General features: G+C 38.1%; 1 protein-coding gene across 3 annotated transcripts in view; it reads right to left on the bottom strand.

Moving 5' to 3' along the window:
- Window positions 1–104: 104 nt before the first annotated feature.
- Window positions 105–27,256, bottom strand: part of ARFGEF2 (ARF guanine nucleotide exchange factor 2) — a 53,085-nt gene continuing 25,933 nt past the window's right edge. For 2 of the 3 annotated variants that reach the window (XM_072996875.2, XM_020779461.3), the window contains 24 exons: window positions 24,915–25,120; window positions 23,538–23,622; window positions 23,267–23,438; window positions 22,122–22,273; window positions 21,644–21,772; window positions 20,273–20,431; window positions 18,486–18,633; window positions 17,788–17,887; window positions 17,145–17,185; window positions 16,880–17,049; window positions 16,313–16,464; window positions 16,028–16,200; window positions 14,707–14,867; window positions 13,859–13,989; window positions 13,634–13,763; window positions 13,145–13,280; window positions 11,648–11,786; window positions 11,512–11,566; window positions 11,093–11,207; window positions 10,291–10,421; window positions 9,466–9,634; window positions 5,135–5,273; window positions 4,430–4,547; window positions 105–3,108 (listed from right to left, as the gene is read on the bottom strand). In XM_072996875.2, coding sequence (XP_072852976.2) covers window positions 2,932–3,108; window positions 4,430–4,547; window positions 5,135–5,273; window positions 9,466–9,634; window positions 10,291–10,421; window positions 11,093–11,207; window positions 11,512–11,566; window positions 11,648–11,786; window positions 13,145–13,280; window positions 13,634–13,763; window positions 13,859–13,989; window positions 14,707–14,867; window positions 16,028–16,200; window positions 16,313–16,464; window positions 16,880–17,049; window positions 17,145–17,185; window positions 17,788–17,887; window positions 18,486–18,633; window positions 20,273–20,431; window positions 21,644–21,772; window positions 22,122–22,273; window positions 23,267–23,438; window positions 23,538–23,622; window positions 24,915–25,120 — 3,288 coding nt within the window. In that variant the 3' untranslated portion in view covers window positions 105–2,931. Of the gene's footprint in view, window positions 3,109–4,429; window positions 4,548–5,134; window positions 5,274–9,465; window positions 9,635–10,290; window positions 10,422–11,092; window positions 11,208–11,511; window positions 11,567–11,647; window positions 11,787–13,144; window positions 13,281–13,633; window positions 13,764–13,858; window positions 13,990–14,706; window positions 14,868–16,027; window positions 16,201–16,312; window positions 16,465–16,879; window positions 17,050–17,144; window positions 17,186–17,787; window positions 17,888–18,485; window positions 18,634–20,272; window positions 20,432–21,643; window positions 21,773–22,121; window positions 22,274–23,266; window positions 23,439–23,537; window positions 23,623–24,914; window positions 25,121–27,256 lie in introns of those variants that run through there. The other variant, XR_013544783.1, reaches the window with a different exon arrangement.

Below are 27,256 nucleotides of genomic sequence, written 5' to 3' on the forward strand. Positions count from 1 at the left end.
TGACTTGTGTTTTTGATCTTTCAAAGACATTGGATGAACACTCATGTCTTAAATGGACAATTAATTCACCATTTGATGTATGATACAGAACTCTATTACTGGACTGCACCAGCTTATGAAAATTTAATACTGGTTGAAAAACATCACAGAAAATACTGTAATTAACCTGCAAATCTTCTCCACCATTAGAGTTCAAATGAAATTTCTGTAAAAGCTCCTAGGGTAATTCCTACAATTGTTCATGAAAGTTGGTAATGCCAAAGAACCACGTTGTCACAGGAAAGAACGTGTTCCAACATGACATATACTGTTACCACTCTCCACAAATTTTTCACACAAAACTTTCAGAATAAGGCTAGTATGAAATCTCTTTCATATCCACTCACACACTTCACACCATGATAAATGGTGTAGTATTGTAGTTACCCCATGTGTTTTTAAATTAAAGTACAGCCATTTGTAAATGTAATTTTTGACTGCTAAACACAGCTTTCCTAAGGAAATAAAGTCATTTAATACTAATGCTTTAAAAGGCTCCAGGTTTTATATATATATAATCACAGATCTCATATATAAAGCTTCTTCACAGTATTTTACATTGCTGGAGGATAACCCTTTCAATCACAGGGGTATTGCACTTGATTATGAAACATCAGTTGTAATGCTGCCATGCTCCCTTAATGAAGTCAAATGGTTGCAAATCTGAACAGAGAGTTCAACAATAACAACAACAAAAAGACCTGGGGGGGGGGTCTAGCTGCATTTTTACAACAGATTGACAGAAGAACTAAAGCAGTGGGGAAAGGAGAAATAATCCAGTTAAAAAAAGAATACAGTATACAAATGTGTATACCGACATTTTAAATAGATAGATAAAAAAATAAACTGAACATGGTGAAATTTCTCTTTGCACCACAAACATAAATATCTAAATTACTTTACATGCTAACAAAAATTTAGGACTTTTTCATCTCTTCTTTTTGCCCATGGTAAAATGGTATCACAATTCTTTCTAATAAGCTACTTATATTTTTGTCAAGTTACTTCACAAGAGACAAAATGCTGCACTTGCTACATAAAATTCTTTGGTAGAGAAATTAAACGTCAAAATTGTTTTTATTAATGGTCCAAAACAATCTAAAACCCACAAAACTTTGCTATAAATGAAAACTTGAGAGATAGAAAGCACCAGTATTTAATAAAAATAAATAAATCTAGCTATCAATTCTTGCCCTCCCAAAACTGTAACAACTTTGATTGTGCTAACAATTGATCTCAATTTACTACAAAGGAAGAAGATCCAAAGACACTGAACCTAATTGTTCTCAAAAATTATAGTCTTCAAATTAACTTACTTCAGACATGTGTGCTTAGGGTAGCAGACAACCAATCAGTATTTTGCTTCCTGATTAGTTACATACTTGGACAAGATGTGTTTGCAGATATGGGTAAGGGGTAAAATATTTGATAATACTTTTACATCTATATTTCTAATGCATTGGACGGAAATAATTTCCTTCTTGCCTTATGCAAGAGTGAAATATAACTGCACAGGTTTTTCCTGTCCTATAATTTTAAAAAAATTCCTTTACTGGGCAAAGAGTACTAAGACATGATCTTATCAAAAGAAAAGGAAAAAAACACCCAAACCAAACCCTGAATTAAAAAAACTCTCAGATCCAAATCAATACAACAGAAATGCACTGATACCATTGCTTCTTATTGCCTCTGAATAAACAGGCTTTTGTCAAAAGTACATTTGCACTTATATTAATAAATCAAGTGGTCCCAATAGGAACCAGACTCTTCTCCCTCATACCACTAATGATAATAAAATATTAACCAAGCCATTAAAACAACCATAACACACAATTTTTCAGTAAAAATAGAAATATCTCAATACATAGTAAAGATAGACTACTTTTACCCAAATGCTATTTATATATTATTGAAAAGGGAACAGTTTGATCAACCATTATAAATTTTAATTTAATCAGTATGTACTTCAAAGGTTAAAATTTAAAACTTACATTTTTCCATTTACTTCCTATTATTAAATGTTCAGAATCAAAACGATTTTCAAAGCTGTCAAGCTTCTTAAACATTCAAGTCATAAGGGATTTACTAATTGGATTAAGAGACTACTGTAGAATGTTTTCTTCTTTTTGTTTGCAATAATGTGTTTTCCAAATTGTTTGGTCAATACTAACCTATGTTAAGGAAATTTTTATCTGATTGAAATGATTCAGTCCAGGCCATGAAAATACAGTGCTGCTGTAAGGATCATCTACCACATGCATTCTGCAACATTCAGGAAGCTGGCAGCAGGAGAGATGAAGATAAACACTGCTTTAGATTTTTGCCGGGTGACCGGTCATATGACTGCCTAGTCATTATCTTGCCATGTGTTTATGGGACAGCACAGAACCATTGAGAGAGCCAGTTTCCAAACTGAATGCATCCCAAAGGAAAAAGAAACATTCCAGCATAATTTTCAGATGAACTTCAACCCTCTTGAATATTTATTAGTACATTTGCTAACATCACAAGCCTGTGTGTGTGTGTTTTATCTCATGGAAATAGCTTCCACTCATTAATTATGTCCAGCACATTATACGCAGTTAACTGAAAGGTGTTAAAAAGAACCGTTGTAAATGAGACAAGCTCGGTGGTAAGAATGACTGGATATTTACTCCATTTAGTTGTCAAATGCTAACAGCTATTCCTATAGGACAGCCAGAATTTTAAAAAAAGAGTATCCTTCAGAAATAGCAGCTTCATCAATGTAACTCTGCTGCTCCCGTGGTTGTAGCTTCTTTTTCTTCTTGAGAACTCCCAATTATGTGTCTCTATCTGTATCCGTTCTTATTTGCTTGTCTGTATTCTTTGAATTAAGCATGACTCAAGCTTTGGAAAACTGCTACCACAGCACTACCATGCAGATGAATGCATCCCCACCGTTGGTGACTGTGCTTCAGGAATCCAGATTTTGAACACTACACCTATACGCAGGAAAAACTTCCGCAGCACAGCTCGGAGCTCTGGGATCAAATCAAACTGCATTATTTCACATAGGTAGGGATAATATGTTGACGCATGTGCTTTGAACTGGGGAGGAGAAAACAGGAATAAAGTTAAGTGACCTTACAAAAGGAGCATCTCCAGCAAGTATTATTTTAACAGTACTCAGTCTCAGAATAAGGCTTATTAACATCCAAATTTGGAAAACACATGTCTCCTAGCCCAGCAGTCCGAAACCTTTTTTGGTCCGCGGACCGGCTGGGGAAGGCAGGGCATCCCCGTGTGCTCATGCACAAATGGCGGTGCGGCGACTGTCTGGGCGCACTCGTGCGCAGGCGCAAACGCACTGTGTGGGGGTGAGTGTGCATGGGGGGTGGGACGGGAGGTCTGTCTTGGTGACCCAGTTTGGCTCAGGCCACAGACCGGCACCGGGCCGTGGACTAGGGGTTGGGGACCTCTGTCCTAGCGCATTGCACAGGAATATCAATGGTTTGAAGTAGAGATGGGCACAAACTGCCTGTTCAGTGGTTCAGCATGGCTCGTTTACTGGCCCAACAGCTGATCCATGGTTTGTTGCCCTTCCTCCTTCAGTGTGTGCCCCCTTGGAGGCAGCATGTCGACCGATCTGCTCCACCTTCTCTCGGCACTGCTTCTGAGTGGGTGCCTGCCAGAGGTGGTAGGGCACTAAACTGTGGGTCAGCTGTCGGGCTGGTAAAGAACCACACCAAACCTACAGTTCATGCCCATCTCTAGTCTGAGATATTATGAATACATTTATAAAAAAACCTATTCAATAATTCCTCTGGAATTCAATCTGTTGTAAAGATAAGCTATACATCAGACTCTGAACCAGGTCTGGATCCCAGAAGATGCAAGATTCATTTGTGGCAAAAAAAGTTCAACAGTGGTTAGATATTCTACACTTAATGTTGTACTACTTGGGCGATTGTACATAACGGCCCAAGTCTGTCCAAGGACAGGCATGTAATAATACACTGCTATTTTTTCATAGCACTCACATTATTGTGGAGCCATGAGACTTCCTGGACCATTATTTAAAATCCGTCTGGTTCCCCAAGAAAATACCTATCCCTAGTCTACCAGACAGTTGTTCTATTTTTTTTTTTGGTTTATTTACTGCAAATATTCTACATTGCTCCTTCATTAAAAGCAATCACAAGAATGGTGTGTGTATCGTTATTACAACACATTAATATATATTAATATATATATATTAACAGAGGCATGTGCATTTATAAATCTTTTAAAGTGTGGGTATCGGTAAGCACACTAGAACGACATTCTAAGTATGATGTTGCTTGATATGATGACTACAGGAACAAGAGTATAGCTTCATATAAGAGTGGTACATTTTGTATGTGAAGCTTAGATAATAATACTTTCTTACCTTCTCATCACTGACTTTTAGTGTTTTTGTTAAAAGTAACAACAAGAGATTGGTCCAGGCCTCTCGGTGGCTTTCTGAGTTCACAGTAATAAAGTAAGCCAAGGCTTCCGTGCATACGCTAAAGAAAGATGATGCATACATTAAGTACATAAAATTTGAACAGAAAGTAATCAGAATGGATGTATTCTGCTATCTCTCTTCAAGTCTAGTGGTATAAGTGGGAATTTTGATAGATGCCATTTAAATACAAAAATGAAAGTGACAGAGTACTCTACGGTTTTTAATTTTATTTTTTTGGCACAAGATTGCCTTTACAAAAGTTATCTTACTGAAACTGTTCAGTTGTATTTCTTTATCTCATAGCAAAAAGCATTCCTTTTTCCTACAAAGACACTGTTGACTGGAATTAGAAAAAGGCATACTGAAGTCAGCATTTGTGTTTGTTTTAACTAATGGAATAGTAGTCATCAGTGTCCCCATGTAAACATGAGGGTGTTTCCACCTTTAAAGGCCGACTTCCCAAATAACCCAAGTAGGACCCAATCCCAACATGCATCCTTTTGTATATTTTCACTGGATTCCACTGCTCAAATGAACAGGACATTTTAGAAGGGGAAATCCAAGGTAAGTACTGGAAATTCACAACCATAAAATGTCATTGGATTGGGCACAATGACATTTTTGAAGAGTAGAGATAATGCTTACTTCAGGAGTCTCTCTTGTATAGCTTCCCATGAGTCTCTGCGGTTTTCATCAACGTACATTCGGAAAAGGATTCTTAGACAGCAGGCCAAGCTGCTGGTCTCTTGTTTCAAAAGATTGGGTTTTGATTTACCTTTGAATCCTACAAATTAAGGAGGACAGTTATGTACTCACATATTCTTACACCCTTAAAAAAAGCCAAAATACCTTTGTGGAATAAGCAACTATACAGCTGCTCCAGTCTAACCTACATTTCTTCCAGATGAGGTTCCAAATGTACTGTACATTGGCAGGACACATACCATATTTTTCCATGTATAAAACAACACTTTTTCGTTAAATAATTAAACAAAAAATTAAGGGTCATTTTAGACATGGAAGGCAGTCGCTTTCCCTGCCTTTTGCAAAGCCACGGGGCTTAGCAAAAAAGGAAGGGAAGGCTCCCTTTGGGTAAAGCAGCCATGAAAGGGCTGCACAATCGCAGCCCTTTGATCCTGAAGCAGCCATGGGAGGGCTTCAGGATCAAAGGGCTGCAATTGTGCAGCCCTTTCACAGCTGATTAACCCACCCCTGTGGGGGTTAGGAAGTGGATAAAGCAGCCATGAAAGGGCTTCAGGATTAAAGTGCTGCCATCGTGCAACCTTTACCCGAAGGGAGCCTTCCCTTCCTTTTTGCTAAGCCCTGTGGCTTCGCAAAAAGCAAGGAGAAGCGGTGGTCAAAGGGAGCCCTTTGATCCCTGCCTTTTCCCTTCCTTTGGCTAAACTCTGTTGCTTAGCAAAAGGAAGGGAAAAGCGGGATCAAATTTTCTAATTTGAGGTTGGAAAAGGGGTGGGGTTTATACATTGAGTCAACTTATAAACTGAAAAATACGGTAAATTTGAAGCCAGTTGCAGTTAAAAACTACCGTGTGTGTGTGTGTGTGTTTATCAGCTGGGAAAGTGTTTCTCTGTTAATTTCTTTCTGCCGGGACGGGATGCACAGCTGAGTCTTCGTCTCCTCGCCCTGCTGAATGTAAATAAGTTGCTAAATGCCTTTTCCCCGTCTTGAAATGTGAGTAAATCTGCTTAAAATCCTTTGTGAAAAGTTCAAGCAGACACAGAAGTGCTTTTTAAACTGTAAAGGCCTGGCTGCTTATCTGGGGAATACACATTCTTTTTCGCTCAGAAGAACACCTGTGAAAGTTGAACAGCTAATGAGCTGTAAAAAACAAACAAACGTATTTTTTGCTCCATAAGACGCAAAAAAATTAAGACGCACCTTATTTTTAAATACCAAAATTTAAAATAAAATAAAAATAAATAAACATAGCAAGTCCCACACTGGGACTACAAAAATAAAATCACCAAAAAAACAAAGTACCATAGAAACATACCCCCAGCCCAAATCTACCCTCCAAAACCCACCCAGAACATTTTTTAAAAAGTAAAAAGCAGCACCTAATTTTTAAATACCAAAAAATAAAATAAAAATAAATAAACAGAGCAAGTCCCACACTGGGACTGCAAAAAAATTACCAAAAAACAAAGCAACATAGAAACATACCCCCAGCCCAAATCTACCCTCCAAGACCCACCCAGAACATTTTTTAAAAAAGTAAAAAGCAGCACCTTACCGGTCCAAAGCCTCCTGGAGGTCCTCAGAAGGCAGCAATGGTGGCGAGGGAGGCCTCCCCCGGGCCTTTGGAGGCCTCTGGAGGCCTCCGAAGCCAGCGATGGTGGCGAGGGAGGCCCCCCACGGGGCCTTTGGAGGCCTTTGGAGGCCTCAGAAGCCAGCGATGGTGGCGTGGAGGGGACAGTATTCGCTCCATAAGACGCATACACTCCCCCCCCCAATGTTTTTGGGAGAAAAGTGCATCTTATGGTGCAAAAAATACGGTACTTTGTTTTCCTGTGCTATGAATCTTTTGCTTTGCTTATGAGAAAAAATAGAGAAGAGTTCTTTACGTTGGACATGAAAGCTGTCAGAGAAAAAACCCATCAGATCGTAGTCTCGTACGCTTAAGACAAATAGAGGTGGAATCCCCCATTTCTAAAGAAGTTTGTAAAGAGACTCGGGAAGCTGCTGGGAAGGAGGGGGAGGTGCTACCTCTCTGAGCAGTCTTATTGAAGCCAGAATGTGTTGATGATAATGGAGATGAAAGTTAAGAAAGATTACAGGGATTAATGGGGAAAATCAGATTATATGTTAGTAAATGTTTATGCACCAAATGTGAATCAAGGAGAATTTTATAAAACTGGCATTAAAGAGATGGAGAAGGTTAGAACGGGATATGTTATAATGGCAGGAGATTTTAATATAGTTTTAGATAAGGCAAAGGATAAAACTGTATGTAAAAAAGATGAGCTGAATAAAAGAAGTACCCTATTGTGTAAGATATGTGAATTTCGTTGTATGGTATACTGTGTATATACTTACAATGACAATAAATTATATTATTATTATTATTATATTGAAAACAACGGATTTAAAAGATATATGGAGATAATTGAAGGGAGATGAAAGAAGGTTTACGTGTTATTCCTCAGTTCATAATAGTTATTCAATAATAGATTTCATGTTTAAATCTCAAAAATAAATAGAGATACAAATATTAATGTGATAAAAATAACAGGTCATGCGTTGATGATGATGCAGACAAAAGTTAAGGATGATTACAGAGAAGATAGAAAATGGAGAATAGATTCCAATATTTTTAGTATACAGATGTAATGGATAGAGCTAAGAAAGAATGGATGGAAATATGGTCAATAAATGAAGCAGGTGGGAGTAAAATAGCAGTGTTATGGGTCACTATAAAATTAGTTATGAGAGGAATTGCCATAAGAGAATCATGTAGAATAAAAAAGAGAGAAGAAATTATTTAAAAAAATAGAAAAATCATTAAGAAATTTAGAAAGTAAATATTTTATAGATAGACATAATAAGAAATTATTATAGATTCAAGCTAAGAGGAGAGAGTTAGAAAGCATAGAGTTAGAAAAGGTCCAGAGGATTTGATATACTTGAAGAGGAATTTTTTTGAATATAGTAAGGGTAGCTCAAACTAAAAGATCAAAAAACACAATTGGAGTGATCAGGAGATAAAACAGAAAAAAATTGTAGCCTAAAGAAGGAAAAATTTATGATATTTCAAGAATTTTACCAGAATTTATATAAAGCTAACAATACATGGAAGAAGATTAGAAATTTATATTAAAGAAAATGTAAAGAGTAAACTATTAGAGAATGATAAAAGAATTAGAAAAATTGATAAAGGACGAAGAGATTACAGAGGTTATTAACAAACTCCAGGCTTTGATGGAATGGGATCAGAATATTATAAAGTTTTTAAATCAATACTGATCCCCAAGTTAAAAATACTTTATAATGGAATATTAGGAGAGAAAATACCAGATTCTTGTAAATATTCAATAACAACTCTTATTCCAAAACCCAATAAAGATTTGACAGACCCAAGTTCGTACAGACCTATTTCATTATTAAATCAAGATGCAAAGATATTTACTGCAATCTTGGCAAATAGAATGAATAAGTTTATTACAAAATATATTAAAGAAGATCAACATGGGTTTCTAAAGGGAAGACAAATGAAAAATTTAACTAGGAGGATTTTGAATATTATATATAATACTGAAAAAGATAAATGAAAGGCAGGTATTTTATCATTAGATATTTTTAAAGCATTTGATTGTGTAGAATGGCCAGCAATGCAAATTGTAATATCATAATGTATACAGTCGTGCCCTGCTGGACGATTACCCCGCGCTACGATGAATCCGCGTTACATCGACGTTTTTGCGATCGCTTTTGCGATCGCAAAGCGATGTTTTAAATGGGGGAATTTTGCTTCACATTGATCAGTTCCCTTTTTTGGGAACCGATTTTTCGCTTTACGACGATCAGCAAGCAGCTGATCGTCAGGTTTCAAAATGACCGCCGGCTTTCAAAATGGCCCCCCACTGTTTTCTAGGACGGATTCCTCACTATACAGGCACTGAAAATGGATGCTGTATGGAGGATCTTCACTAGATGAGCAGGTATTCAGCCCATTGGAACGCATTGAACGGGTTTTCAATGCGTTTCAATGGGATTCTTTCGTTTCGTTTGATGATGTTTTCGCTCTAGAGTGATTACGCTGGAACGAATTAACATCCTCAAATGAGGCACCACTGTATTATGTAATATCATAATGTACATATTTAACTTAAAAAAACCAAATAGGTCTGTGTCATTAGACTGGCTTAAAACATAAATCAGTGTCATCTGAAAGAATAATCATTTGTGAGCATTTTTTAAAAAATACCTTTCTATGTTCTACACTCTTTTATGCTTACCTGCCCTCCACAGGACAGTCCTTTGTTCATAATTTGAGTTAAAAGCTTTTGAGAATGAATGGGATTCTTGCAGGCAGTCCAGTAACTTGAACAAATGTTGAGAAGACATGTATTTGTACATTCCTTGGTCTTCAGTGTCAATGTGAATGTCTGTATCTAGTGCATCCCTCTAAGGAGGAAAATCTAGTTAAGCAGGAGTACCACAGGAAGCAGTAGATCATCAATATTCCCTATATAGGGTATTACAGAATCTTCACAAATGCTTTATCACATGGAAGGCAAGACTTCAGACATGCAGGCCTATTCTGTGTATCTGTGTTTTTAACTATATCCATAAGATCCAGAAGTCGGGGTCAAAAGTGATCCCACCTTTAACTAAAAGGAATGGTGGCCCCGAGATTTGTTCTAATTATCCAAAATAAATTGACTTCACAGTCTTGCCATATAAAAACAGCTTCAGGTCATCTCCCTATACTTTTTCAAATGCCCACCCATCAAAATTGTACCATACTAGTCTTATCAATTGATGGCTGCTTTCTAGAACAGCGCTTGCAAGAGGGCAGATTTGGGAGGTATTGTTTCTTCTAGTCTGCTGCTGAGACACATAAAGACATCCTGCATAGGAATGGCTCCTTGCCCATAAGAACTGTTTTGTGGGAAAAAAGCTGAACTGCCATTCAGAGGTCCCTAGGATTCTAGGTAGACAGAGAGACAGGTTTGTCTAAGTTTTTCTCATCCACCTTCACCTAATGTGGTATAGTTTGACATACTAGAAAAATGCAACCACCGTGAAGGCTGACATTATATTTGAAACTTTTTTTTTACCTGAGCAGCAGCCATATGCTCAGCATCTTCCTTCTTGCTTGTTGCTGGGTAAAATACTATGTTATCAATGGTCTGTATCAATTCTAGCTGTACAACACACTTAATGAGAAGGCTGGCAAAGAGTTTCTGATCTGAAATAATATCAGTATATTATGTTTTAGTCTAAAGCAGTTCTACCTTTGTGTGCAGACACACAAGATACATCACTCCCACTTTCCACAGCCCCGTTACCCCGCAAAACATCTTCTCAAGCATATTTTATGCAACATTCTTTAGCAACAAGTACCACATGGCACTTCTGATGCTACTGTGGTATTAACAATCTGTAGACAGGCTCCATGCCATTTATCGTAACATACATTTAAGAGGATCCCATGGTTAAGCACAGGTTAAAAAAAAAACTTTGAGTGTTACATCAAAACTCTTTAAAGCTCTTGAGCTGAACAAAGCAGTTGACTTAAAACACAAATCAGCATTACTTGACTTTGAAAAACTGATCAGTTAACTCAAGATCTACACAAAGAGCACCACAAGGGGCTTGAAATGATTATGGATTGCCATTATAGTTTTTCTAACATAATATAACTGCTTTGAATCTAACAACTAAGGCACGGGCAAGGTGGCAACAGCAACATCATAATAGACAAATAAGAGAGTTGAGAATATCAAATGCCTAGATGGTTGAACAGATAGAGTGGCACCCATGAGTACCTTTTTGACCCATTTGGATGGGATCCAAGAGGATCGGAATGAAATCTGAATAGCTGTGATGTACCGAGCTGATACTAAAATGCAGACTTACTTGAGTAAGGGCCACCTTTCCAGCTCTCATCAGTAGGATTTGAAAACTGGCTCTGCCCTCTTTCGGAGGCATTTTTATCAATACTGCTTAAAGACTGGCGGTCCAGGTCCACATCCTAGAAATAGAACAGAATCTGTGCTAATATTTATCAGTTTCAAGATAATACAGTGTAAATTCTTCAACCATGTATTAACTGATCAAGCAGCCCAAATGTATGTATTCTTATTGTTGTAGATTATTGCTTTTTGATGCTTTATTGTTATGAACATGTTTGAATAAGATCCCATAGGCTCAAAAGAGAGAGGATTTAACTACTACTTTCACACTAAATGTCTGCAGACATGCAACTATCATATATACAGTATCTGCATTTTGTATAAATGTATTTCAGCTTAGGGGAAAGAAACTAGAGCACTTACCAAGTGTCTTTCAGATGAATCATCTTCCATTCCTGCTGGCCTCCATGTCAGCAAGCTTCAAGGAAGAAACATGCATTAGAAATACAAACCGAATTTGAAACTGTGTGGCACACTCTACATTTGGAATTACACTCACACATGAGGAATTGTAGTTTTGAAGATCTCTAGCATGCAACTGCATGTTTGGTCCCAGACTGCAGGGCTGAACTTTTGTCCATTAAATATCACCAGGCTTTCTAGGCAGTTGGTACCTGATCGAGCCAGCTGTTCATTATCTGTAGAAACAGAGGAAGCTGCTTAAAAACATTCCTTGTCTGGATAAACACAAAAAACATTCCACTGTGACTAAATGAACAAAGCATCAAACATTAATCAGACGTCTAAACAGCCTTCCTGGACTGTAATTCCATGTTTAGTAGTACTGTATGTAGCAAATACAGGACAATAGTACAATATGGAAAAATGAACAGATGCAGATATAACATTAATTCCTCTTTAATCTGCACCCTGTTTGCTCCCTCATCCCTCCTCCAGAGCAGTTTCCCACTTCATTACCCCTGGCTCCACTTATAGATGCATGAATGCAAGATTATGGTTAACACAGATGACAACTTCTTCGACAATCAGGATCTGGCGCCACTTCAAAAATATTTGAGTTGACTTGGATCCAGCAAATTGAATATAGTAGTACCGAAATCCAAGGGGCAAGTTAGTCATGATTGCAGTCCAATTAAAATCAATGGCACTGAAGTTCAACTACATGAGCCTAGGTTCAAATCATAGGTTTAACACTTTTTGTAAAAGAATCATGGCTACAATTAAGTAAAGTTGCACGTACTTTTTTTAAAGCTATGGTTTCTGACAGGAAGTGGGGACACTAATCCAGTGTAAGGCAAGCAATCAAGTATGCTATTTTGAGCCTGGTGCCCGATTCACAGAAATCTGCCATTATGGCTTCATCAAAGCAATATGCTGGCTCTGCAGAAGTCTTTTAAAAACTATTTTATATGCTCAGTCTGCATATGAGATGTGAACTGGAGTGATCTCCACTGTCTCATGCAAGTTGCAGTCTGTGCCTCCTTGGGAAAACAGACTAAGACAATGAACATAAAAAGGCAGGATTCCAATTTCTCCCTTTCAGACCATGTGCACAAAAGATCAGACACTATGGAAGGAATCGGAAGCCACTATCAGTACATCAACAGCAATTCTTTCCCACTTCCCATTACAAGTACACAACAATGCCATATGACAGTTACAACATAGCACTACTGGGATGTGGTTCTGATATACAGAGGACCAAATCCAGTGTTTGTCCAAACTAGAGTAGACTCAATGAAGTGAATGGAACTTATCAACTACAACAAACATAGGTCCCATGGATTTCACTGAGTGTATTCTAAGTAGGACTTGCATGAGATTTACCCACAAAGATGGTTACAAGCTTACATTTCGGTTGTAATTTTGGAATTTAAAAAATTAGGGGGAGGGAAATCTTTATCCAGAAACACCTTTTGGATCCTCATTACAAAATGCACAGAGGTAATGAAGGGAAGAGGAAGATATATTTCACAGATGCATTGTCCCAAGTGGGTTCATTCTATGTACAATGACAGGTATGTAAATAAACTACCTTGTTTTACACACCAGTGCAATTGTGCAAATATATCAGCAAGAAGAATCTCATTCAGAGCTTCATAGAACTGTGTGAATACATCGCAGATTGCATAAAGTGCATGATTACATGTAGTAGTCATCCATTCAGATTTCTGTTGAGAGAAAAACCCAATTGTATTTTTACTGGAACACACAGGTAACTGGAAAGAGTTAATTATATAAGGGCACATGCATTATAAAGCTTATAGGTCTCCATGTGTTCCACAGCCTCACTCTCAAAATTTAGATTTTGAGTTCCTAAGGTGCAATGACTTGTCACTTTTGCTTATCCGAGAGCTAGGAAATAACCTTTAGAATAAGTTGCATTCTACAAGCTGATACCTCTCAAATATATAGCCCCCCTTTATCTCCAAGATGGAGCAAAAGATGCTCATCAAATTGCAGTATGTTTCTGATTCTTTTAAGAATGCAATTTAGAATGCTATTACAGAACAGACTTAGATACCTCTGTTTGCTGCTCTGGGAGTTTCATGTTATCAAATATTCTGAATACAATTCGAAACAGATCCTGCCACCAGTGTTTTTCAAAGGTATGGCCATAGCTTTTCATGATTTCAAACATAACCGTTAGGCCCCTATGGTGTGAAAGAAAGAACAAGTATGGAAGAATACAAGTTAATTGGGAACACGTTGATAGCAAAACAAACTTTAGAAGCTGAAGTTTCATTACCTCGTCCGCACATCTAACTTGCATCTATTGATGATACAAGAAAGTTCAAATAAAATAGGGAACCATCCTCTGACCCAAACTCTATCTCCAGTTGCCACATTCATGTCGTCACTTGTGTATTCTCTCAAAACCTGTGAACACGTAAAAGCGGAATGTGGTCTAAACAGTCAAGTTATTCCATCAGTTGTCCCTCTAAGTACAGAAATCAAAAGAAGAATCCTCATAGTTTAGGGGGGGAAAGTGTCATACGTAAGGAAGTCACTCCATGGTTCAAAAATAAATTAATGCCCTTCGTAGTAACACTTGTGAGTTACATGTAAAATCCCTGATATTTTATGTGACTATGTACTCATTCAGAAAGGCAAGATACAACAGTAATAAATTATAACAACAAGAAGAACGACTACTAGGGTTGCTGATGTTGCTATATTATTCTTGCTGAACAACAGGACTGCCCGTATCTGCACAATAAGAATAAGGTCTTGAAAACCATGAGAAGCCTAGGCTCAACTTATAACAGTTCAGGAGTTTAATTTCTGTTGTCACTAGAGTCATCTGTGACTACTGTAATTTGCTTTATTTGGGGCTAACCTGGAAAACAGTTCAGAAGATATATCTGGTACAACACAGGGCAGCTAGGCTGTCAGCAGGTGCTTTCTGTTGAGATCATATGACACCTGTTTTGGGCCAGGTGCATTAATTGCTAGTAGTTTTCAGAGTTCAATTCAAGGTCTTGGTTATTACCTTTAAAATCCTACACAGCTTGGGACCTACATGCCTACTGAGCTGCCTCTGCATTAGGTTTAAGACTCTGAATAAGCACAGAAAGAAAAGCAACGAAAAAGTACCTGCGGTCTTTCTGAAACGTATTTTGCACAATAACGGATCAGTCTAATTGCTTCCATACTGGTATCAGGAAAGGCCGCGTTGCAGGCAAACTCTGATAAACATTTCACAGCATCCTGGAATGAATCTATTGCTGCAGGAAAATGCTGTTGAAAAATATTGGCTGTAAGGAAAAAAAAACCAAGCAAAATTAGTCATCCCCATCTCTAGCACTTCCCAGATACAGCCGGCACATACGTGAACCAGATCAATAGCGCTGAAAACCATATTACAGTGCCCACACTTTCCTTTCCATGTAACAAATGCTGATGGCAACAGTTCAAATGGGTTATTCTGGATCATTTACAACAGGCTTGTACCGCTCATCGGTTGTAACCCTTCACAAAGATCATCAGATCAATAGCCCTAATAATGTCACAGGCAGGCATACTGAACTCTGGAAGAGCACCAGCTTGGCTCATATTACACACGAATCTTGTTACAAATATGGCCAAGTTCTTTTGTTAACGACCTTCTTTCTCCTAAGTAGTTTACATAATTTTTCTTCACCTCATATGGTTGAATGGGGAGTTCTTGATGTTAAGGAGAGACTGAAAAACCTCCTTCCCCCTGGCTATGAGAGCAGGGAATTCCAAAGCCTACAGCTTCACGATTCTACCTTGCTCACAGCATCATAAGACACAGTCACACTGCTTTCATAAGTTTTGCTCATGTTGTGTCACACCAGTGGCAAGGCAGATGTTGTATGTATCTCTGCTCATTATTAGAGGTGGCAATCCCAGTGCCACCGCTATAGGATATATGGGCAGAGGCTTTGCTGAATATGAGCAGCATCCTTGACTGTGCTAGCAGAGTTGCAGCAGCAAGTACAGGTTTTGATTTGATAGTTGTGTCTGTCTTTTTTCTCTCTCTTTCTTCTTTAAGATAATTAGAAATGTATGGCATTTAAACACCAAATACTACAACAGTATTTACATGTTAAATAACTTCTGAGTAGATGCATATCACACAGAGCTGTCCTTTATACGGTGCAAAGGCTTTGTACTGGAAATTACACCTGAGAAGATATATGTAGGATTGAGTATTGAGCATCTTGTACTTGGCAGGTTTAGGTCTCTGGTTGCAGAGCCAGAGGTTGGGAGTTCGATTCCCCACTGCGCCATAAAGGGTTCCCTACTCAGATCCTCATTTTTATTTAGCTTACTGAATAATGCTGGATGGCTGTTTTATTTTTAAGAGTCATTGAAAATTACAATGTCAGCCATTTTAGGTTGGCTACCACCCCTTTCTTTTGGCATAGCCATTGTGTTAAACTTCACTTACTAACGATATGTCCTGTTGTTTGGAATGCCAGTTCCACAATATTCCCATCATGATCAGATGCTGCTTGATGAAATACTGCGAAGATATTTTTCCACCCTGAGCGAATATTAGCAGCTTGAGAATTCACCATCTGAGCAATGCAGCGTATTACCATATCCCGAATGGTTGGAGATCTAAAGGGGAAAAAAGTCCAATAATCTGTTTATAGTCTTGTACACGCCACCAGCTGAGTTTGCATGGCTTCATTAGAACAGGTTTACATTTTAAGTTGCATGAAACACAAACCTGTTTTTCTTCATGATATGCTCAAAAGGCCTCAAAAAATCTTTCTGAAATCGGAAGTTGGCTAACTCTCCTTTTTCAAGAAACTTCATTGATAGCTGTCTTAAGGAATCAACTGCAAAAATAGCCACATCTTCATTGGGATTACAGCCAACCTATGAAAGAGAAAAAACAATGAGGAGGACAGGAAATGAAATTTAAAACTGTACAGATCCAACTTTACGAGTTGAGGGGACAACACATAGTCATTATGCAATAGACACAGTCAAAGAGATTCTCCACTAAGATTCTCAAAGAACATTACTATTAGCCTTTAAAACGCTAATCTTGAATTCTTTTCTTGGAAGTAAATGCCATAGATATGAGAGCTTATTCTGTGTAATATGTTTAAAGTCAGAATACAAGACAAAAAAACCCCAAACTCCAGAGTATCCAAGCATAATTAGATATGCAAATCTGTAGATTTATGGCAAGCACCCACATGAATAAAGCACATGTATTCCACCACAAACCCGTCATGGTACAGAGCCTCTGCATTGAACTGACAGGAATGTTTAAATTTTGAAATACCTTATTAAAGTGATCTCCGATTACATGCCATATCCTGGACCACTGCAGCCTAATTCTGTTCATGTTGTAATAAGAGATTTCAACAATCTTTTGCAGGCTGAACATGCGCGGGTGGTGGGGAGAAGCCAACTCATCCATGGAAACGGCACACAACCACCGAACAAAGTCCACTGAAAATTTTAAGAGAGGAGACATGCCAATCAGTCTCAAGTGATCCAATGCACCTGTCCTTCATTTATGCATTTTTCTTTTTCAAAATACAAACCTATTGCATTGCCATCCAATCTTGTTGAGCCTGTAAATATTCTGTGGAATAAGGTGAGATGTAGAGTTAAACCACAAGGCAAAGGGGTATCAGGAAAAGCACCTTACAATCTTATCATATAGTTATTTGGCACAGAATGATAGACAGAACACAAGACAGCTGTCGGATACCCTTACAAGACAGTTTAATTCACAGCTTTCTACAGTTATTGCAAAAGTGTTCTAAGTTTAGGGCAGTGGTTACTCAGGTGTTTTTGAACTGCAACTCCCAGAAACCTCAGCCAGCAGAGCTGATGGTGAAGGCTTCTGGGAGTTGCAGTCCAAAAACATCAGAGTAACAAAGGTTAAGAACCAGTGGTTTAGGGCAAAGTGTGTCCTTCAGCTTCACTGGAGGGGGATGGAGAAGTAAGAATAAGAAACAATAGTAGCAGTTGCAATTTCCCTGTTTTCAAGGATCATCTTTTACTTCCATCCAACCCTGTTCTTACCACCTTACGCATCAAAAACCGAGAATGGTGCTAGATTTTAAGAGCTAATATGAAATTAGGGGTTGGATTCTAAAATTTATTTTCAAGCCTACTGTGATGATCAGGAAAATTAAGGATCTTGTATTTCATTAAGAAGGAAAAAATGCACTGTAATACCTGTCTACTGCTACGACCACACTCTGCGAACTGGTTTCTCCTACAGATTCCTGAATGCTGGCTATCTGCCTTTTATCAACACCTCCACCAACAAGGTTGCCTGGAGAAGAAAAGACCAAAACTAAATGTTAACTTATTATAAATGAAACAATGCTACTATCAATTGGCTATCACATTCACTACCATTCCAATAAACAACTAAATAACACACTGTGAAAATGGACAACAGGCTCAAAGAATTCCAGAGCAGTGAGGCTAAGTTTTCACCCAGAAAAAATGTGTTCCTCTTTATGGAATATTACACATGATATAGGAGGCTCCAAGAATGGCAATATGGATACAGTTACATTAAATTTTCTACAGCAGTGGTTTTCAACATTTGCCCCCAGATGTTTTGGACTTCAACCCTCACAAATCTCAGTCAATTCGGAGAACACTCTGCGGTTCTTGGAGCTGAAGTCTGCAACAACAGCCGAAGTCAGAGTCTCACTGATCTCAGGATTTGTCTCTGGTTCTGTTTATTCAATCTCCAAACTAGCAGCTTAATGGGTTACTGTCATTAATTATGAAAAACAGAAGCTCCACATGGGCAATGCCAAAACTGTTAACTGTAATTGGAAATAAAAGAATAAAGGAGATACAAGGAGCTTAACTTATACCATCAGACAGACATGAAGGCAAAATAAGAGGATTCTCACCTAGACCAAGACCCATGAAATCTTCTCCTGCAGATGTGAACCCTTTAAGGCTCCCTTCTCTTTCACGCCCAGACCCAGACAGGTAGCGTGTTTTAACTCCAGTTCCTATGAGCTGAGCTAGCTCCAACTGACTGATGCACTTCAAAATCTAAGAAAAACAGATATTCAATACAGTGTGCAATGCAACTGGAAATTCAATTGCAATGCACAAATTCACACAAGAAAGGACCTCCCCATTCATATCAACACTAAGGATTAACTGTGCATGTCACCACGAGTTCAATATGTTCCTCTCATATACCTTGTCCGCGACAGAGTTTCAGAGTCTCCTTTTATGCTGTGTTGTGCTGAAAGGCAGATCTTATTCAAACAGTGCAAGTTCAGTGCTCTGCAACAAGTATTTTTTTCAAATAGGATGTTTAAAAATGTAATTTAAGATAGAAGGCTGTCTTTTACTATGACAGACCACTACCCAAGGCCTTCTGAATGCAAATCTAATTCTTCTGAAAGCAGAATATGTATTCTACCACTGAGCTGTAGTCCCTTCCTCAGCACTTAATTTCTCAGCACTGGCTCTATCAAAAACAAGGAGTAGGGTTACTATAATGTGCTGATTTATATCCAGAATAGTGAGCAGTGAAACTAATTTTCTTTGAAGTTAAAATTCACTAAATATAGGCCTGGAAGGTAAACAGGATTTTTTCATTGGTTGGGGATTCTGTCAAACCAGATGTCCAGCATACTAACAAAAGAGTGAGCCATCATGAAAAGTAAATGCAGTCAAAGAACTGGAAATGCTCTTCTCTTGGTTGTTGTGGGTTTTTCGGGCTTTTTGACCGTGTTCTGAAAGTTTTGCCAGTCTCTGTGGCCAGCATCTTCAGAGGACTGGAGTAGGAACTCCGTCCATGCTCTGTTGGTGTTTGTTGGATAGTATTTATAGCTGTGGGAATGGCTTTTGTCTTTTTTTTTTCAGGAGATCGGGTGATCAGCATGTTTTTGTATTGATGGGGGGGGGAGAGGGAGAGATTATCTGTCACTGTGATTGCTGGGTGTTGTTAGCTGGTCTTTTTTGTGCAATGGTCTCTGGCCCTTGTGGCTGGGTAAGAGTTCGTTGACCTTTTGCAGGTTGCATTTTCCAGAATGGTGCGCCAGGGCGGGTTTAGTTGCAGGCCTTCTTCTTTCCTGTTGAAGTTTTGTTTATGTTTATGGATGTCAATGGGTTCCCTGTGCAGTCTAACATACAGATTGTTGGTGTTGTCCAGTAGTTCAGTATTTTGAAATAGAATTTCATGTCCAGCTTGTTTAAGGGCATGTTCAGCTACTGCTGATTTTTCCAATTGTTTTAATTTGCAGTGCCTCTCATGTTCTTTGATTCTGGTGTGAATGTTGCGTTTTGTGGTCCCAAGATATACCTGTCCACAACTGCAAGGTACTGTATCCAGTATACTCCTGCAGTGGTGAGGGGGCCCCTTTTGTCCTTTGCAGATTAAAACACACTGGTGTAGTGTGTGGGACAGTTGAGTGACTACACTACACCGGAACACAGACAGAGTTTTAACTCCTGTCCTCTGAAGGTGCCGGTCACAGAGACTGGCGAAACATTAGGAAGAAAAACCTCAAGAACATGGCTAAACAGCCCGAAAAACGTACAACAACCATTGGATCCCGCCCATGAAGCCTTTGCGAATACATCAACTGATCATTTGTTTTTCCGTTTCACTCTGGTAAATACTAGTGTTATAAAATTACTACAACCAATACACACTAAACTCCTACATGCTTTTTACCTCATGCCAGGAATTTCCCAGGTAGTTGCCATCAGTGTGTGCCACTGTGATAAGAGTCTTGATTGTATCTATGTTCTTCTGCTTCATTTCTGTGATGCTGGAGCTTGCCGTCAACAGGGAAAACCGGGCAAGCGCTTGGACATAAGCATCTCTTTCAAGCTAAAATGCAAAATAAAGGGTCAGGAATAACAATGGCAAGAAACACATTTCTCTTGATTTCCTCTTCCCCCCACCTACCTATATACTACAAGGGAAGCACATAAAGGATTATGACAAAACTTCATTTACTCAGTAACAATATGAGATTAACTACAGTAAGATTAGGACACATATGGGTGTGAGGGAAACATGTGAGAAAATGTTCAGGTTGTAACCACTGAATGGTCTCTCAAATAGATGGAAAGAAAGTGTGATGGATAATTAGAATTATTTCCCCCTTTTTAAAAGTATGTCATGTTGCCTATTGACCATAGATACTGTATTTCTATACTTTGAATTCCCCCCCGCATCCCAGTTTTAATTTATCAGTAAGCATTCAATCCCTGCACTTTCTTTCTTTCTTTCTTTCTCTTTCTTTCTTTCTTTCTTTCTTTCTTTCTTTCTTTCTTTATTTATTTATTTATTTATTTATTTATTTATTTATTTATTGCATTTATATGCCGCCCATCTAGACATAGTCCACTCTGGGCGGCTCACTTAACTGTTTCAGTACATGATTTTGTTTTACTGTTTAGGATATTGATTGATTGATTGATTGATTGATTGATTGATTGATTGATTGACTGATTGATTGATTGATTGATTGATTTGATTTGATTTGATTTGTATCCCGCCCATCTGATCTAATACACCACTCTGAGCGGGCTAAACAACATATAAGTCTCCCTACCCTCCGAAAAGTGTAACAGAACAGAAAATGATGAAGACAGAGAATGTTGAAGCAGAGTGAGTTTGGAAACAGTTGTGACAATAGTTCTTCTGCAGGGAAAGCAGAGTGGTACTAACTAGCAGGGGGGAAAAGCACCCCATCACTCTACATGCACACATTAACTTGGGTTAAGTACAAATTATCCTAGGGGAAAATTGAGCTAAACTTTATCACTAGTATAAAGTATAACCATAAACAGCTGATCTTAAAAGGCATGGTTCTGGATAAATTTAACTGTAAAACTATGGTTTCCAAATTTTTATATATTTTCAAATCTAAATTTCAGAATTTGGACATCAAAGTAGATGAATTAAATGGTTTGTTGCAATTGGTTGGAAAATGAACACACCTTCAATTTTAAAATGAATCTTAGGAAATACCATTTTAGCTCTATTGAATATTATTTTGCTATGACCTAAACAGCAAGTCTAGTTCCTACTAACCTGCATGCCAAAAATGCAGGCTATTCGGATAGCACATCGGATTCCTTCTAAGCACAATGACGCAACTTCTGTATCATCACAGTTCTGAAGGCCAACGCTGTAAGCAGCCAATAATGGAGTCCACACAAGCTAAGAAAAGAAAAGAAAACTTAGTAGATTCACTCATGTAGAATCCAGGCACATATTGGTACCAAAATGTTGTTGAACATAAATACCACTCAAGCCAAAAGGGGTCTGTTTGCCTTCAAAAGATACAAGTCACAAATACTTCAGTATTTTAAAAGCTCTTCCACCTATTTTATTAAAAAGGCTGATCTGCACAACCTTCCAGTATTTCAACTCCAGCCTGATCTATTAGATTCTCCTGTTTCTCACTCCCAAATACCAAAAGCTTCTTAAATGGATGCTCTGATCTCAATTCTATTGCTGGCAAGTTTGAGGGGCATGTTAAGTATCCAGATCCTAGCTCCATACTCACTTTGAACATGGGTCTGACATGATCCAGGTGAGTTGCACTAGTAAAAGGTGCCTTTGCATGGCTTACTGCCTCCATCAGAGCCTTGGCAGTCTTGGCCATTTGCTCCATTTCCAGGTTGTATAGCAACCGTCGCTGCTTCTCACTGGCTACATCTAAAAAACAGAAAAATAACTGTTTATATGTGCTTGTTTTGGCATATTCCTACCAAGTTCTGGATAAATCAGAGTATAGACTTTAAAAACCGAAACCCTTCTGTAAATGAGCACAATAAATATTGAAGAGGCATGAAAATATTTCCAGATTCATATTTAAACGTTTGCCTTATTTAAAGGCAACTTTAAATGAAGCAATAGCACTTTCATGCTCATGGTTGCCAAGAACAGAAGCATGCTGCATCTAGTACAATCACCAATATGACGAAGAACAGCCATTGCTGGCATTGTCATCTGAACCTTGTTCTAATCCAAGATGGTGGCCATCACTTCACTTTATGAAAGCAAATTCTATAGCACAAATTGAATGTGCTGTGTGAATAATTTCTTTTTGTCTATAGCAAAACCTCCTACCATTCAGTTTTACAGGATAACCCATAGTTCTAATATTATGAAAGGGGAAGGAGGAAAAAAATCCTCCTATCCACATTCCCATGCTATATCCTTTCTGCACTGGGTAGCAACACATTTATGATATGTAAGAAGTGTGCTACTGATGCTGAATTTATCATAATTTTTGAACTCTGTGAACACAAGAATCGCAGAGATAGCAGGAGGGGCAAGTAAGCTGCTGTGATATCCTACCCTTGAAGACAAAGGCCATCAGCTAAAATCCACTTCTGTCATAGTTCCTATTTCTAACCTCCTCTGCTTCCAGAAAGCCTAGATTGAATGACATATGTGGAGGTTCCCTGTTTTATATCACAATAATTGTGTGAAGCAGCTGTGGTGGATAGACTGGTCCAAAGTGATTGGTGAGGATTTGAACTCAGATCTCCTCAGACCACGGTTCACTGCTCTATCAACCAAACCACACTACACCAAATAATAAAAGTCTGCTTTGTGCCACAAGTTAATAGCAATAAAGTAAGGAGAGAAAACGTTCTGAAAAACCTGGTGTTCATCGGAGTTTAGGGTTTAAAAAAATCATACTTGGCTTAGTAGATTTGGTTGTGATGGCATATCCTTTTGTATCCTTCATTGCAATTTTCTTTCCTTCTATCTCATCATAAATAGCTGACAAATATTCCTCTGGAAGGTCTTTGCTGTCATTGATCCCACGATTCATTTTTATGTATTGCTCTTTTGTCATCTTATTCTTCACCTATAATGGTAAAGCACAAGGAAAGTGTTCAGACAATGTCTGAGAGCTGCATAGATACCCATTGGTAACTATGTTGTAAAATATTTTAATAGTATATACCTGGGGACTATGCAAGTCGGTTGTTAACATTATAATGGAATATGCCAAAACATAAGCTGTGTCAGCACTGGCAAAGACGGTTTGACTGGGGACAGAAAAGAAACAAGGATTTATAATCCTACATTTTCTTTTTTTTCAATTCATACTAGGTTTCATTTTAAGAATACTGTTAAACAAACGTTCTACTCAAGCTCTCCCTGCTAAAAAACAGAAGCTGCTAATCTCTTTTTGACCGGAAGCTGCTCCAGAGTTCATAACAACTTGGTCAAGATCAAAAGGAGCCTGGTCAGTGCTTCTAGGCCTCTGTAAACCCCCCAGAATTCACAGAGACAGCATTCATCCCCAAAATCCCCAATCGTCACCCAGATCAAGCATTAGGAACCAATAGCAACATTCATCATAGCATATTTGATATGCCCTAGTGACAAATTAATATAAACCTCAAAGCAGGTTTTTCCTTGAGCAGAAATATTTTTAAATAATGTTCTTAGCATTCCAGAATGATAGAGAGGCTTCTCTTTTTCGAGTATGGCCACATCTGGATTGTACAATAAATCAGGAACTGGCAGAAATCCTGGATTGTTAAGAATAAGCAGTGCATTGATGCCTGCCTCCCACTTGTTACTCCTTCTGGCATAAATGACTATGGATCCATGATTTGTTCATTGTGACATCCACATCTTGTGGCAGCCAGAACCCAAGCTGGATTCCATACTATTCCCAGTATGGAAAACCCCCAGAACAAACCCCTGACTCTTTTTGTAACTTGAAAACAATCTAGAGCACCCCGATACCGTGGTCCCCAACCTTGGGCCTCCAGATGTTCTTGGACTACAACTCCCAGAAGCCTTCATCACAACCTCTGCTGGCCAAGATTTCTGGGAGTTGAAGTCCAAGAACATCCGGAGGCCCAAGGTTGGAGACCACTGCCCTAATAAACAAACCATGAATCAGAAAACCTGTCCCTTATTAGCTGCTCCCATATTCAAAACGGAGCAAGCAGGCTGATTTTTCTCAACAGACCAAGGTTTCCATTCTTCCCTGACTTATGATTATTTATTTATTTATTTATTTATTTATTTATTTATTTGATTTGATTTGATTTGATTTGATTTGATTTGATTTGTACCCCACCTATCTGGACCAATGGACCACTCTAGTAATGTGAAGAATTAGTACATTGCTAGCCACAACCTGATTTATTTAAATAGTTATAATATGTGTTTTCTGTACATTATATTTCAATAGAAGAACAAGGGTCTTCTACTGACTAGCCAGGTCAGAAAGGTTACCCAGATAGCTGTACTAACCCCTGCACTTTCTCCCAAACAAGGTTTCTAGAAACACATTATTCTAATTTACTAAATTTGCAGTTACCCTTGGTTGCATTCAATATATCTAGCAGCAAATTTTTCCATTAATCTATCAATCTTCTGAGCTTCACCAGGTAACCGAAATCCCTCCAGAAATATACGCAAAGCAGAGACAAAGTCTTTTCCACTGAAGTCAAGGAGGTCTACGTAGGCATACATCACGTCCCTGTTAAACTTGTTACTGTCCCCTAGAAATTCTCCCACTTGGCTCTAGTAACAAAAAGAAAAAGAAAAAGAAAGCAATAAAGAGCATTCATAAAATGTCACATTTTAAGGTAACAACGACGGATAATTGTTCATCTTGGAAGCAGCCAATACAATTGATCAATACAAACAATACAATTGAATTTATAACCTAATTTTGGAACAAGAGGAAAAAGAGACTGAAACAGAAGGTTTGAAATCAATTTGGGAACATGATTTAAAGACAGAAATTAAAACAGAGGATTGGACAAAAATTTGGAAAATGAGAGTTTTAAGATTAATGTCAGTAAGAATAAAGGAAAACATTTTTAAAATTAGTTTAAGGTGGTACATGACTCCGGTGAAATTGAACATAATAAATTCAGATTATTCTAAGGCCTGCTTGAAATGTGATGAAGAAATTGGCATATATTATCATATGTGGTGGGAGTGTAAATTGTTTCAGAAATTTTAGAAATTGATTTTTAAGGAAATATGTGATATATTTGCTGTCAATTTTTGATAAGATAGAACTTGATTATTGCTCAAAGGAATTGATTTCTAATCTTACGACAAGTGTTAGAATATTAATAGCTAGATTCTGGAAAGATAAAAATGATATTAAATTAGAAAATTGGTATAATGAAGTATGGGACATTGTGTTGAATGATAAATTGACTACTGAATTTAGGATGAAAAGAGGGGAAATAAGTTTAAATATTTTTATGCTATTTGGGGTAGATTTATTGAATTTGTATTAGTATTTTGTATTCTTGTATTTGTTTTGGAAATTTAAACAAACAATACAATTGACTCCTCTCAACTGTGAACAGGGAATGCTAGCAAGAATTCTTCGGCTTATACTGAGGTTCTTAAAAGTGCACAAATCTTTTACTACTTCCCAGTGAAAGTTACACTCCCCTCCTCCCACTTTTCCCTTCTCTCTTTTTGTTCCCAAACGGTTCCTGGACATTCCACAGAAATATGTTTATAAAAAACATTCAAGCATGATCTGCTGTTTACTTTTATGATAAGAGAATGCCCCAGGGTTAAGGTAAACATCTCCCTCCAATCTGACATGCTTGGATCCTGCAACAGAGAGAGAACTGGAACAAAACCTGTTTTAATCAGAAGAACGGAAAATGAATTGTCCCAGTTCTGTCGCTTGTTCCTGTTCTATATGTTGCACTGGGCTAGAAGCATGATGGGTATTGTTGATAAGCAGTTTTCATTAAACTGTTTGCAATCTGGGTGTGTTTCTGGACACAGCTGTGTCTTGGGATTCCCAGGCTGCAGCTGTGTCAAGAGGTGCCTTTAGTCAGCTGAGGTGTATTTCACGGCTCTGTCCTTATTTGGACGATGGAGCCCTCAAGTCGCTGATGCATGAACTGGTTATTTTCTGGATCAACTACTGCAATTGTCTCTATATGGGGCTTCTCTTGAATGTGGCAGCCAGACAGGTGACTGGTATGAGAAGGATTGATCATGTATCCCCAAGTTCTGGGCTTGGTTAACTTTGCATCTCAGGTCAGGTTCAAGGTTTTGATGCTCACCTATAAAGTTCTTCCGTTTGCGACCACATTAGTTATCAGAGCATCTTTGCCCAAAGTTATCAACTGTGCCACCAGATCCTCACAAGCAAAGGCTGTTTAAAAGGCTTCTGAAAACTCTTCAGGAAAGCCTTTCATTGCATCCCTGCCTAATTTTATGCCTCATGTTCTGCCTTTTCTCTTGAAACGACGCCTCTTGCAGTTTATTTATTGTCTGACTGTTCTATTTTAATTTTATTACTGTTTGGTTTTATTTTTGCATGCTGTAAACCATCCAGAATAGTATATCACACTAATGGGTTGGTGTATTAATCAATCAATCAATCAATCAATCAATCAATTAATAGCATAAATATATACTGTTAGCTGATGTTGAGATTTGAAGATGACAGACATGCTCCTCTTTATAATCCCACCTCAGTGTCTGTTCCCTTCTTCAAATCTCAGTATTCTTTGCTTTTCAACAAGACCCAACATGTTTCTCATTCAAAGCAACCAACAGAACAGAAACAAGAAAAGGAGCCTAGACAGACTAGATAGATCTGCTGTGTTCTCTCTGCCACATATTTCCCCTTCTATTTGAATTTATCCATATTCTTTTATTTCCTTAACA

Source organism: Pogona vitticeps, chromosome 4 (genome assembly GCF_051106095.1).
Source record: "Pogona vitticeps strain Pit_001003342236 chromosome 4, PviZW2.1, whole genome shotgun sequence".
NCBI classification, from domain to species: Eukaryota; Metazoa; Chordata; class Lepidosauria; order Squamata; family Agamidae; genus Pogona; species Pogona vitticeps.